This window comes from Ursus maritimus, unplaced genomic scaffold (assembly GCF_017311325.1).
Source record: "Ursus maritimus isolate PB19 unplaced genomic scaffold, ASM1731132v1 scaffold_16, whole genome shotgun sequence".
Lineage (NCBI taxonomy): Eukaryota > Metazoa > Chordata > Mammalia > Carnivora > Ursidae > Ursus > Ursus maritimus.
In genome coordinates this window covers 47199927-47214449 of record NW_024424008.1, presented here as the reverse complement: position 1 = coordinate 47214449, position 14523 = coordinate 47199927, and the positions used below count along the sequence as shown (strand labels likewise).

At 53.1% G+C, this 14523-nt stretch overlaps 1 protein-coding gene across 1 annotated transcript in view; it reads left to right on the top strand.

Moving 5' to 3' along the window:
• GRIK4 (glutamate ionotropic receptor kainate type subunit 4) overlaps window positions 1–14523 on the top strand; it is a 197302-nt gene that overhangs the window by 115151 nt on the left and 67628 nt on the right. The window contains exon 11 of the mRNA XM_040631118.1: window positions 6500–6703. Within this exon, the coding sequence (XP_040487052.1) occupies window positions 6500–6703 (204 nt within the window). The remainder of the gene's footprint in view (window positions 1–6499; window positions 6704–14523) is intronic.

The window sequence follows — 14523 nt, the reverse complement described above, 5'->3', positions numbered from 1 at the left end:
AGAGGGGTGGCGTGGAGAGACATCACAGTTTGTGGGTGCCTCTTCCAGGGGCCCCCGGACAGCCAGGGCGGCTGTGCCTGGCCCAGGGAAGGGGGCCTTCTGCAACAGGGCTGGGGGGAGAAGCCCAGCAGGGGGCTGGATCCAGTCCACCACGGTGGCCCCTACTCTTTCACGACAGCCTTCCTTGCTTGGTGCCTACTGTGTATAAAATGGGCCCTTGCAGTAGGTACCCCTATAAAATGTGTGCCACCCCCAATAGGTATCTGTATAAAATGTGCACGCCCCCCAATAGATATCTGTATAAAATGTGCACACCCCCAATAGATACCTGTATAAAATGTGCATGCCCCCCAATAGATACCCCTATAAAATGTGTGCCACCCCCAATAGATATCTGTATAAAATGTGCACGCCCCCCCCCAAGTAGATACCTGAATTTCAGTAGGTTTTTATGGCCCGTGTCTTCATTTCCAGAGGGTCAAAAGAAAGTTCTCCGTCTATAGAGCAAGGGACCATCTGCCTTTTTTATTTGATTCAATTCTCGTCAACAGTTACCAAACCCTTCTCCCCATGGGTCAGGCACTGTGCTCATTCCTGGAGACACTAAGATGAGTAAGACTTGGTCTCTAACCTCAAAGAGGTTATAATTTAGTAGATGGCACGGATCAAGTGCATTCATGGCCAAGGTCATTGTCGTCTTCCATTGTGAAGACCTCATGTTTTAAAAGATTTGTCAGTTAACCCAGCTACATATATTAAGCAATAATTAGTTTGTTCCTCTCCCCTCCCTTTCCCCCTTTTAACGAATCAAAAGCATATTTCCCTGCCTGGCACAGTGTCTTATCAGCAGGAGATAACCACTGTTGCCACGCTGATATAATTCCAGCCCAAAGCAGAGACCTGAGGTACTAGTTAGTCTGCTCAGCCTTATCACTGCTAAATGTGCAAGGTCTGCAAATGTGTCTGTTTCTTTAGGCTTTTTGAGATAATGAAAGAGCTCGGGGACCTCCATCCCTACCTTCATGACTCCTGGGGCACAGGAACATTAGACTGGAAGTCTTGACCTACTGTGGGCACAGGAACATTAGACTGGAAGTCTTGACCTACTGTGGGCACAGGAACATTAGACTGGAAGTCTTGACCTACCGTGGGCACAGGAACATTAGAAGGAGGGAGAGGTTCCACCCCATCAGGAAGGTCAGCAAAGCCCCCCAGAGAAAAATTAGACTGGAAGTCTTGACCTACTGTGGGCACAGGAACATTAGACTGGAAGTCTTGACCTACCGTGGGCAGAGGAACATTAGACTGGAAGTCTTGACCTACCGTGGGCAGAGGAACATTAGACTGGAAGTCTTGACCTACCGTGGGCACAGGAACATTAGACTGGAAGTCTTGACCTACTGTGGGCACAGGAACATTAGACTGGAAGTCTTGACCTACTGTGGGCAGAGTGCAATAAAAGCCAGGAAAGAGGAGCACACCTATCACTCTGGGGGTTGCAGGAGGGAGAGGTTCCACCCCATCAGGAAGGTCAGCAAAGCCCCCCAGAGAAAAAGGGACACTTGAGACGGGCTCTAGAAGACAGGGAGAGATGGGGGTGGGAGGGAGATGAACGAAGGACAGCATTATGGGGTGTTTAGGAAGTGCCGAGAAAGGCAGCTTCTCCAGGAAATAGGCCTTGGACGAGAGGGGAAAGGACGAGGCCAGCAAAGTGGGCTGGGCCCATAATGCTTCAGGACTGGGATGCCACACCGTTGAGTTTTCCCTTCATGGTAGGAGATGGAGTCACTGAACATTTTCATGCATTTATTCAGTGAATAGTTGGGGGGCACTACTATATGCTGGGCACTGCTGTAGGTGCCCAGGAACGGATGGAGCTGGAGGAGGGGAGTCAGGGTGCTGGGAGTGCCGGTGTCTGTGTGGACCCCACTGAGCCAGGGAAATCCGGAGCAGAGACCTGACGGGGTGGAAGACAGAGCCACATGGCCATCTGGGAGGGAATATTCCAGGCAGAGGGAATGGTCAGAGTGAAGGATGGAGAGAGCAATTCCAGCTCCCAGAGTTTTGGTCACTCCCCCTCTCAGCTCCAGCCTTAGCCTGTCTGAACCAACGTGGAAATGCCAGAAAGATTGGAGGGTGGTGGTGTCACTACCGCCCCTCCTGAGGTCTAGTAGAGCCTGGCTGAGCTGGGCGATGGTGAGCTGCTGTCCAGGCCTAGCACGACGGCTGGGACCTCACTCCTACTGGCTTCTCCACCTCCCAGTACTTCTTGAGTCTGTCCCCTGCTGTCTGTCCCCAAAGCCCATGCTCTAACTGAGGCCCATTTCCCTCTTTCAGCATGACCTCCTTAGAGGCTCCCTCCTCACTTGCTCAGTCTACCCCCCATACTCCCTACCCCTTTGTCAGCATGGGCTTTCTAAGGAGGTCCTACCACCCCGGGCCCACCAGCCCTGCACTTAGAATAGAGACCCCTCAAAATCAGGCCCAGCCTGCCATACCTGCTTCTACTCCATGTGACTTGGGGTCTGGTGGTCTGGGACTGCCCGGCATTTCCTCACCGTATCATGCCATTCCATGCCTCTGTCCGTGCTGTTCCCTCAGCCCAGAATACCCTTCCCCCTAATTCCCATTTCCAGCTAGAAATGCCTGTGCTCCCTTCAAAGCTCTGTTCAGATGTCACTTCTTCCATGAAGTCTTCCCTAACCTGACTCCTGCCCTCCTGCCCTCTCCCCGCATTTTGCACACACCTCTGTTGTGGCATTTCTCCCGTTAGAGGGGGTTGCTTCCACCCTACTCCGCTTCTAGAATGAGAGCTCCTCAAAGACTGGGGTTCCTGACACAAAGTAGGAGCTCAGTGATTAGAATTTAAATAAAGGAGTTTTTTCATAGAGTGTAGGGGGATGTCCCTCAAAAGCCAACCAGAGTTTGAGAGGGACGTGGGGACATCGCTGGTTTGTACTTTCTGCCTCTCGGGCTGGACTCGGACAGTGCTCAGAGCTTTGGCATGGACCCACAGGGACACTGAGACCGCAGGGTTGTGTTTCTAGACCGGGGAAGGCAATCTGACTCTGTGTGTGTGTGTGTGTGTGTGTGTGTGTGTGTGCGCGCGCGCACGCGCGCACATGTTCGCATATGCACGTGCGTGTTCATGAAGGGTGGTGACAGGGCTCCTCTGTGTCCGGTGACATTTCATAACACGGTAAGCACAATTCAGACGCAGCTCTTGTCCTGTGCGTGTGTGTCTGAGAAGGCTGCTACAAGTCAGTAACTCTCACCAGAAACGATTATCTTAATTTAGTCCCTGGGGACCATTTGTGGGTTATCCTTGGCAAGCGGTAATCGTGAATGACTTATCCCTTAAAACCCCGCACACATCCCTGTCGTCTCCTGCTCCTGTGGGGGTACGCTCGGGGTGTGTGAGTGATGTATTTGCATAGGATTAGCCGTAGCTCTCACTCACTCCCTGGGCACTTCCCCCATGTCAGACCCCAGGTTAAACATTTTGCCTGCATCACCTCTTCCATTCTCCTCACTGCTCCCGCTGCTCCAGACCAGCTCACGGTCCCCACATTCTCCAAAGTGCCGCTGAGCCCCAACCTTTCTGACTTTTTTACCTTTCCACCCATCTCCTCCCGCCAAGATTGGCCTTTCGTGTGTTTACTTTGAACATGTCCGTGAATTTTAAGTTAACTTGAGAGTCGAGACTATGTGGGGAGAAGAATCTCATGAAACTCCCCGGGTTAATTAAGGGTACGCTAGAGTGTTGCCAATCCAGGGTGGGACCCCCGCCACGCCCTTTCCCTAAGGCCATTTCTGCGCTGTTCCCTCAGTCCATGAGAGCCTAATGTTGGAGCCAGATGGGGGTCCCAAAGAAGGGGAAGAGTCCATCCAGGCCCCGCTTACACTCTACTGGGAAGCACATCCTAGAGAGTCACCGGACCCTCTGGCTGTGAGTGCAGTGGGAGTTCTGAGAAGTGAGTTGGCCTCAGAGGAGGTGATGGGATCCCAAGGACGGAGGTGAGTTAGGTTAGGCAGAAGAAGAGGAGGGAGAGCCCTTGGGGCAGAGAGAAACCCTTGAGCCGAGGACAGCATGTGTGGAAGGCAGAGTCCAGCCCATCTCATTGACACGGCAGTGAACTTGGTCATGAAACAACCACATCCCCTTTGACTCAGAGCTCCCTCTCCCTGACACAAAACCTTCTGCCTTCTTCTCTCCCATTTCACATCCACAGAATCGCTCTCCCATACCACCCCCACATGCCCTCCGTTTGTCTGACTCATCGTCCCCAATCCAGTGTGAGCTCAGCAAACCAGCATTTCAGCGTTTCCCTCTCTTAGGTTCCAGCACAGTTTCCACCATGTTGCTCAGCCCTCCCACCTCATGTCTGTCCCAAGCCCGGCTGTCCTTGCAATCCCTGCTCCCAGCTATTCAGTCAGCCTCCTGAGTTCCCCTGGGCCTTGGCACTCCCTGGACTCATGACTTATTCCCTCCCTGTCCTATCCTCTGAGCAGTTCTTCCAAACCCTTCTGCACACCAAGCCTTCAGTCCTGCCCCCAACACAACTCTGGGGGCTGGCACAGATTCCCTTCCATCCCCCCCCCTTCCTCTCTCTATCCACATCTGTCCATGTCTCCACCTCACCTCCAGCTCCATTTCCAGCATCACTCTCACCTTGGCTCTGTCTCCTTCCGTTCGTCCTTGGGACCTTGCTGCACCAGCTAGCACTTCTCCCTTTGCTAATCTCTCCTTCTCCCGGGACTCCTCCCCTCTGCCTACAAATATACCCAGGTCCCTCCCATCCTCCAATGCCATCACCACCCCTTTACCCACGCCCGGCTGCCCCTCCAGCTAGCCTCCCATTTAGGGTATCACAAGTCATGGTGTTGCTCGCCACTGGGGGCATCCTCCAGCCCGGTGCTTTGCAGATGCAGAGCTGAAGCTGGAGGAGAGACGTGGCCAATAGCCGTCAGGTAGAGAGGCCATCTGCCCACCTTTCTTTATCCCCCAACTTCTCAAAATTCTGGTCCCTTCTCTCGTGCACATCTCATTCGCTCCCCAGTCCTGCCGTCCCCACTGAACCTGCCTCGGAAGGCTCGCCGGCGACACCTGGCCCAGGTGCCCCTTCACAGCCCTGCTTCATCTCTGTGTGGGAATCTCTGTATGCTCCTTCCCCAACCTCCTTCCTCCTCAGCTTTCACGGCCACGTTTTCCTGCTGTTCAGCTTTTCTGACTGCTTCTGCTCTGTCTTCTTCCATGGCTGCTCGTCATCTTCCCACGGTGGAAGATGAGGGTCTTGTCCGACTTCTGTCCTTCCTCAGTGCTTCCCCCTCAATGGCCTCACGTATCCTGTGGCTTCAGCCATCTCCTCCTCCAGAGGCCTCCCAGGCCCTGCCCCAGTCTTGCTCTCACTCCACAGTTTAAGCATTCAGCCAGGCATAGCTGGATAGCCTACCAGCACCCCACATTCGACATGTTCCAAATCCGCTTCCCTTCCAAACCATCCATGTGAGAGATGATGCCATCCCCAGTCATTCACTCAGGATCCACCAGCATGAGCGCTCTTACCCTCTGTGCCCCACACCCCCTCCTGCTGTCCACCCTGACCTTCTCGGTGTCTCTTCCAGCTCCCAGCACTCCAACCAGAGCAAACTATGGCACAGGACTCAGTATCTCACATCCGGAGAGACTCTGCCCTCACCCCCAGATGTTGTCTTATTATTTGATATTTTTAACCCTTAACCCTTGCAAACCCTCCCTGCTTCCCTACTATGCATGTACGAGGAGCATCTACTTTGTCCTGGCTTCCAGGGCCCATCGGACCCTAACTCATCTAATTTATCCTGCACGCAACCTATGCTCCAGCTGAATGGAGGCTCCATTGTCCCCTGTGGGGGGAAGACGCCATGCTCCTTCTCACTCAGGATCATGCCGTGGGTCTTGCTTTCCCCTGCCTATGATGCCCTCCATTCACACCTACTGCATCCGTCTTCCATTGGCTTCTGGAGCCCAGCTTGAATTCTCCCTCCCCCGTCCAACCTTCTCTGGACGTTTCACCAGAGAGCCCCACCCCCTTCCCAGAGTGCTCATGGCTGGACGTGTTCTGCCTTGGATTGCAGTTGGTCAGTGGGTGTTCCCACCCTGCCCTGCTGTATTGTCGGCAACCTGGCATCTCCTGATGCCTGTGATAGGTCTGCGTGCAGTAGACAAAAGGAAGGGAAAAGAGGAAGGGATGGAATGGGGGTGAGGCTGGATGATGCCCTTAAGGTAGAGAGGCTTTAGGTTGACCCTCTGTGCACTGGGGACCCTTGCGTGTTCCTGGTAAGAGAAGTGCCTCGAGGCCGGGAGGGAAGCTCATTGCCACCTCCAGAGTAGCTCCCCGTCACCTGAGTCACTTCCCTTCCCCCTCCCCCCCCCCAGCCTCTGCCTTGGCACCCCCGTCCCTTGTGGCTGAGACACCAGGGCTAAGATGAGAATGACAGCTGCCCAGTTTTGCTGCAGGAAAACCCGTATTTAATGCTGAAGGGGAACCACCAGGAGATGGAAGGCAACGACCGCTACGAGGGCTTCTGTGTGGACATGCTCAAGGAGCTGGCAGAGATCCTCCGGTTCAACTACAAGATCCGTCTGGTTGGGGACGGCGTGTACGGTGTTCCTGAGGCCAACGGCACCTGGACGGGAATGGTCGGGGAGCTGATCGCGAGGGTAAGGAAAGGGCAGGTGACCTGGACGTGGGGGTGGGCTAGGGTGGGAGATGGAAGGGCATAAGGTCATGCCGTATGCTCATGAACCATCTACGTATTCAGTCAATCGTGCATTTTTCATGTCGTTGTCCATTCGTTGCACAAATCTTTTCTGGGCCGGCACCGAGCCAGGCACTGGTGGTACACAGTGGTGAAGAAGACCACCATGATCCCTGCCCTGTGGCTCTCCCGGCTCAGCACCTGTCCCAGGTAATGGAGGTGTTGACCGATCAACATGGGTTTGAGGGTTTGCGGTCCGTTTCTGGGTGAGCCTGGTGCTTTTGTGTGTTCTGATTATTTCATTGCTTCGTAGTACCCCCTGGCAGGGCGTGCACAGGCCTGGGAGAGTAGAACACCCTACATCCATTGACTTTGACACTGGACAGTTGCCATCAGGGGAGATACGGTAAAATAACAGGGGGAAAGGAATGGACTGTCAGAGCAGGTGGTCACGGTTACGGTTATCGTGTTACTTCTCATCTTATTGTTTGCTGTTGTTAATGTACTCTTACAGGCTCAGAGCCAAGGTGCACTTGGACAGGCTGTAGATTTCCAGGGTGAATATGGGGACTTGGTTAAAATGCAGGTGAGCATCCTAGAATGTCAGTCATCTGTTCAGTTAGAGCAAGGATATAGAAAGTTCTTCCAGGGGGAAATCTCTTGTTTTCTTGGTACACACTATTAACACCCATAAAAATTAATTAAGTCGTTACTAATTCGCTGTCCATGTTTCTGTAACCAAGTTTTTGTGGTCAGGTCCTGCTGGCGGACAGTCTGTGCAGAGAGCACGGACCTGGGGTCTTAGCGCGACCTTGAACCAAGCCCTCTCCCCCTCTGTACTTTCCAAGGCAGAAGGAGCCCCTGCAGGGCTCCTGCAGCCTCTCCGTGAATGCCAACGTTCAGGGTGCTTTACATACATTATCTCTAATCCTCTTTAAACACACCTTTTAGCTAGTTGTTATCCTCATTTTACAAACAAGCCATCTGAAGCGCCAAGGGCTTGAATGGCTTGTCTGAAGCCGGTTAGGTTAATATGAGACGGGGCTGGGATTTGAACCCGGATCTAACACCAGGGCCCATGTTCTTTCCCACCGCCGCACACCACCGTAGCTGGACTGTGACGTCTCCAAGAAAGGTATCCTTCAGTCCAGGCCCTTCCTGTCTCCTTCCTTTTGATGCTCCCTCCCTCCACAAGTCCCTTCCCTTCAGCCCAGCTTTCTTCTTTTCTTTCCTTCCTTTCTTTTTTTCCCCCCTCTGCCCTTGATGTCTTGAGTTGATATGATTTTAACCCTTCCTATGTACCGCACTTTGGACATGAGACAAATTTTTGCCATCCTAGTCTGCAAGGATAAAAATGTTAGTTGGGCTGTTAAAAAAGCAGTCCTTGGCCGTGCGTCGTGAAACGTCCTATCTGGACAGGAGCATGGGAAGATATTTAAGAGCTGAGGAGGAGGGGTGCTTAGGAAGGGTTGCCTGGCAGGATAGACAGCATTTGCAATGACTCGGCGGGGTACAGAGCGAGACTCGTGCAGGGAACTGTGAACGCTCCAGTGTGAGCTGATTCTGAAGCGAGGCCTTGCTCGCATGGAAAGGCTTGCACACAGAGCACCGATCAATCAACAGAAGGCTGCAGAAGGCCTAGAAGGAGCCCTGGGAGCATCTCACAGGGGCAGGGGGTGGGGGCGAAGATTTCCTCCGAGAGCTGTCTGCTCTCTTTGAGACTGGAGCTAACCCTGCTGACGATGCCCTTGCTTCAGCACAGAAGGATATGCCTCTCCTCTGAGCAGTCCCAGACCCCCTCCTGAAACAGATTTCTGGTTTGCTTCTCACGGTGGAGGTGCAGCCCAGTGGTTAAACCCCAGAAAGCCGAGCTGTCGGGCCTTTTCCTTCTCCTTTTACCGACAAACTTGGTCACCTTGAGCCCGTTTCTTCAGCCCCTTGGGCTGCCTGGTGACAGGTAGGGTGACTTCAGGGATGCCAGAGTTAGTATACAGCCAATCCCCTTATCCGCCCCTTAATGAGCTGTGACACAGGCTGGCAGGGAGAGGAGAGGAGTCTGGGGCTCAAGGACACGCAGTTCCATACCGAATGACTTAGGCAATCAGCCAGGGATCTTAAAATTCACCCCAGGTCGGCTTTCAAGCCAGAACACTGCTGCTTTGGTCTCATCAAGACTTGGCTACGTAATATTAATTAATTAATTATAAACCATTAATTCCGTAACTATTTATTGGACACCTTCTGCTATTCCAGGTGCTGGAGATACAGGGGGGGACAAAATGAACACAGATCCTGCCCTCCTGAATCTTACCAGTGAGAGACAGATATTGATGAAGGATCATATTACTGTATAATTTCCAACCATAAGCGTCAGGGGGCGAAGTAGAAGGAGCCGTGAGAACGCAGCCGAGGACAGCGGGATCCAGTCTTGAGAGGCAAGGGGGCAGGGGAGGGAAGGCTTCCCCTGGGAAGCGATGTCGGAGCTGGCATGGGAAGAATAGGAAGAGCATTCCAGCCCAGAGGCTGTCTGAATGCCACTGGGGTTGATCCGAGGCAGGAGTGGGTGATGCTGGCACCCCAGCTTCCCTTAGTTCAGGGCTTTGATGTGTGGGCCAAGATGTTCCCCTCGGTTTACGCTAGTCCTAAAGCCTGGATCCGTCCCGTGTGACCTCCTCCCCAAGTCACACAGGAACATTTCAGAGGCTGGAACAGCAGAGCCTGGAATGTCCCAGCCAGGAGAAACTTCCACGCCCACCACCCCTACATCTGCCGCTTCTACAGGCGGGGAAGCAGAGGCTCAGAGAGGTTAAAGGTCACATAGCTAGTAAGTGGAGAGTCGGCACCAAAGGCCGGTCTCTCTGACTTCAGCGCTCGCGGTCTCAGAGGACGCAGACCCTGATGCTTCAGTTTCAGTTCATCCCCTTCCAGCTGTGTGTTCTTGGGCAAGTTGTTTTCTCCTTTCCATCCCTTCCCCAAGCCTTCAGTGTTCATTTGGAAGGGGTTTTTTGGTTTTTTTTAAGAATTTAAAATAACATACCACAGAGGATTTGACACACGGGAAGCGTGTGTTGTCTGAAGCCAGGGCTCCCTAGAAAACTGAGCCTGAGGGAGAAGCTCCCAGGCTAAGTCGGGGAGTGCTGTTCCAAGGCCACAGGAGTGAGGGAGAAGGAAGGGGGGTGACAGGTCAGGAGGACGGGTACATCCGAGGGAGTGCGTCCCTGTGCCGGCCACAGCTCTGCACCAAGCACAGCTGAGGGTTCGCTCTTCAGAGAGACCCAGGGAACGGCTGCCTCACCAAGCAGCCCGCAGCGACGGGGACAAGAAGGTATGCGCCGAGTCTCCTTTCTCCCTGGCTGAGGGTCACCCCATGGAGTGTCACCAAACCCACGCTTCCAGGTTGTGCCCCAGAACCCTGTGGCTGCCTTCAAAGAAGTCAGATCCTGAGGTAACAGTGACAGCACCCCTCGTGCAAGCCACAGTGGGTGGGTGTGAGCCGCTGACCCACCTCCCTGCCCTGCGGCCTTGCCGGCGGCCTGGTTCCCGGGAGGCCCCGAGTACTCCTGCAACTCAGCAGCCCCAGGAGGCCTCGGGGCTGGAGGCTGGAGGCTGGGGGTGAGGTGAGGCAACGGTCAGGAGGAGCCGACAGTGGGCCACGCCAGCCAGGAGGGTGGAGTGCCATGATGGCGGGGCCCCAGCTACCAAGGCGGTGACAGAATGTGCCCTGGATTGTGAGGATGCAGCTGCTGTCAGGCCACCTGCCCGGGGGCCACGGGTAACACTGAGCAGGAGTCCTTGTGGCTGGGGGAGCCTGGAGTTGAGCATTAGCTGGTTTGGAGCAAGAGTGAACCATGGGGCTTGAACTCACGATCCTGAGATCAAGAGTCACACACTCTACCAACTGAGCCAGCCAGGCGCCCCTCAGGACTGATGATTATTAGGCTCCTTGAGGTATACCAGGTGTCTCAGGGCCCCCTTCTTGTTCAAGGAGAATGCCTTCCCCCGTACAAAAAATGAAACTAAGCCAGTCACCTGTTGACAGCCAAGAGTGAAAACAGTTGTTCACAGCATCACACTGGAGTAAGCCTGAGATTTCTTCATGGAGGTGCAGCGGTCCTGGGCCAGTGTCTTTGTGCCAGGGCTCAGGGCTCGTCCTGCAGGCATGTGTGGCTCTGGGGGGAGAGAGTATACAAAGGGGAAGGCACCCAGGGAAGGTGTGTGTGTACAGGGCTGCCCACCAGCTTCCCCTGGACAATCGGCCAGGCGAGTGCCACTAGAACTGCAGCAGGAGAGAAGAAGGCTGGATATAAAGGGGGACCACACCCCACACATAGGGGGCTGGTACCTGGCTAAGGAATCTCTTCCTTTGGAGAGTTTGAAGAACACAGCAGCTTCCTGCACGTGTGAGTGATATGGAGAGAAGTGCAGAGGCGTGGGCCATCTCTGGTGGGTGTTCTAGAGCCTCCGAGTTCATGTCCATTATCACCTGCTTACCCAAGGCCCTTGGGCTCGGACACATGGCGTATTAGCTGCAGAAGAGCGTTCGAGCATGTTTACTGCATCTGTTCGGAAATCATCAGGGTATGTCTCTTGGCACAAATCCCATGACAAGTGGGAGTGTGGTTGGAGTGACAAGTGGATTCACATCAACTGGACTAGGTGGATGGCCTCTCACCCCGGTGCACTGTTTGAGCAGCAGAGATGAGAAGGATGACTACTTGGGGAGGCTGTCAGGTTTGGATTCATTTTGCCTGAGCCAGAGCCTTCCCTGCTGAGCCCGCAGCAGGCCTGTCCACAGTGATGGCGTGTGTTGGTGGAGGTGTACTTGGCAGAGAGGAGGGGATGGACTAGAATAGTGTGAAGCAGGAGGTACCCCAGGGACAGTCTCAGGGGTCTTCCTGCATCACTCCAATAAATTTATTTAGAGTTTTCATTGAAATTGTTTGAGGCATTCAAATACAAAGAGGAATGAGATAGGCCCCAGGTCACTCTTTGATGGAGACAATTGGCTCAAAGCATGATGAGAAAGACAGTGTTGGGAAAAAGCAGGGTATGGGGAGAGGGCTGGGAGACGGGCTCCTAATTCTGCTGGTGACATCTAGGAGAGATGCCTGTGGGAGGTGATGCTTGACCAGAATCTTTAAAGATGAAGATGTTGTCCAGGCATGGAGGGGCATGAAGAGATGAGAGCATGCCAGAAGGAAGGAGCACAAGATCCTAGGTCATAATGGATGTACTGTTTCATAATCTGTTGAAAACTGTTTAAAAGATCAATCATCAGGACTCAGGGACTAAATGAGTGTGGACCATGCGAGAGAGGGAATACAGTAAGACAACTCCCAGATTTCTAATCTGGACATTGGGCTGGATGATAGTACCAGTCACTAAGGTGGAAAATTCAAGAGAACATCAGGTGTGGGAGGAAAAGGGAGGATGAATTTCGCTTTGGAACTGGGAACATTGGCATGCCTTTTGGACATCCGGGTAGAGGTGTTCAGCAGAGAGTTGACTACCATGGGTCACACTGAGGCTGTAGCTTCCAGAGTGCCCCGTGAATAGGAGGTAGCTGCTGAAGCCTCGAGCGGGGAGGAATCACCCAGGAGAAAAACACATGCTCAAGAGGCTGCTGAAGGCCATGGAAAGCGAATGGATAAAGAAGTTTGCAGCCTTCGAAAGGAAGTACAGAAGAGCATCCCTCAGATTTAGCAATACGGAAGTCACTGGCAAGAGCAGTCTCCGTGGGTGGCTGGACTGAGAGCAGGTGGCTGCGGTCAATGCTGGTGGAATGATCTTTAAAGAAGCCTAGATTGGTGGGAAAGCAGGATGAGTGGTTGTCGCTAGAGGGAGCTGTGGAGCAGTGGGGGTGGGCTCTTGTGTAAAATGAACTCACTATGCTCAGAGTTCAGAACTGAGAATAAGGCCTGGGATGGAATATGGAGTGGGGTTTTGGAGTCCTCGCGGAGACTGGAGAACTTCTTCCCACGGCAGCGGGTAGCTGGGAAGCAGTGCTGGCAGGGGCGTCTCTGTCCAGGGTGCTGTCTCAGTAATGCTTTACATTTGTGCAGTGATTGCAAGTCTGAAACCACTTGCACGAGCATTCACACCTTGCCTTTCACCACAGCTCTGTGAAGTAGGTATTACTATCCCCATTTTATAGATAAGCAACCTGAGGCTTAGAAGTACAGTGTCGGGGGCGCCTGGGTGGCGCAGTCGTTAAGCGTCTGCCTTCGGTTCAGGGCGTGATCCCGGCGTTATGGGCTCGAGCCCCACATCAGGCTCCTCCACTATGAGCCTGCTTCTTCTTCTCCCACTCCCCCTGCTTGTGTTCCCTCTCTCGCTGGCTGTCTCTCTCTCTGTCAAATAAATAAATAAAATCTTCAAAAAAAAAAAAAAGTACAGTATCGCACAGCCAGCGAGTGGCAGGACAGGGTCAGGCTTCGGCACGGAGTCCTAGTAGTCCACTGTGGCACACAACCCCGCCCCGTGGGGATGGCAGCCTTGTGTCCCTGCAGCCACAACTGGCATTCACTTCGGGGATATCCTTCTAGGCAGAGGACTTGGAGGGGGCCCAGGACTTGGTACCCAGATCTGGCTCTAGCCCATGAAGGGATTGCACTTTGTCCAGAAAGCGAAAGAGCTGGGCAGATGACCTCCAGGCCCCCTTCCTCTCTCACCCAGTGTGGGGGAGGCATTCTTGTCGGTGAAGCCCAGAGCACTGGTATCTGGGAAGGGGAGAGACTGCATTTCATATCCCCAGGACCCAGCTCGAAAACACATTCAGGAAGAGAAAGAGTCCCCCTCTAGCTTCAAAGTTCAGAACCAGCCACCCTGTTGGCATTCAACACCATGTTGGCAGAATGGCACACTTAGGTTCGAAGAGAGAAGGGCTTTGGAAGGCTTAGAATCAAGGCTCATAAGCCTTTGACATCAAATAGCTCTTACCAGTGACATCTTGATGAATTAAGTGTAAATGCAGCTGAAATGCCTCATTCCATTTCCCCTGCTGGGCCCCTTTGAGAAGGGATTGGAGTGAGTTTGCCAGAGACCTGGTGGGGTGGGCCACGCGTGGCCTCGATCCACTGGGAAGGTTGTCCAGAGACATTTTGCTGAACTAAAAAAATTCCGCAGCAAGTCCCCTGGGATTACTTTTCACCATGAAGCCAGAGACTATTTTAACTGCAAATAGGTCATAGAATTCTATTCTTTAAAAGAAAGAGACCGATCCAGGGGCTAAAACTGAGTGTTCAACTCTTCCCCATCCCCCCCACACAACGGCCATGCTCAGAGAGAATTTTACTCTCTCTTCCCCATGAAGGCCTGGTTCTGAATTTACTCAAATCAGGAAGAGATGGGCTTCAGTAATCATTCATTGACTCATTGATTGATTGATTCATTCTTTCACCAAAGTGCCCACTCTCTGACAAGCACTATTTGGATGTGAACAGTTGCCAGTAAGGAGTCCAGCACCTACTCTAAGAGGCAGACAGGTAAAGCAAGAATGACGGTACAGGGTGATACATGCTATATTAATAGCGGTGGTAATCATAACGGCGGACGTTTATTGTTTCCTATGAGCCAGGCACTGTTCTAAGCACTTGGCTGTATTAGCTCATTTAGTCCTCACAACAACCAAATGTTGCAGATGAGGAAACTGAGTCACAAGGCAGCTAAGGAAGTTGTTCAAGGTCAGGTGGGTAGTGAGTGGCAGGGGCAGGTCTGGTAGAAGTATGGGCAGGTGTGAGCAGGGAAGGGCTCACCAAGGAAAGGACGTAGTGAGGATGGAGA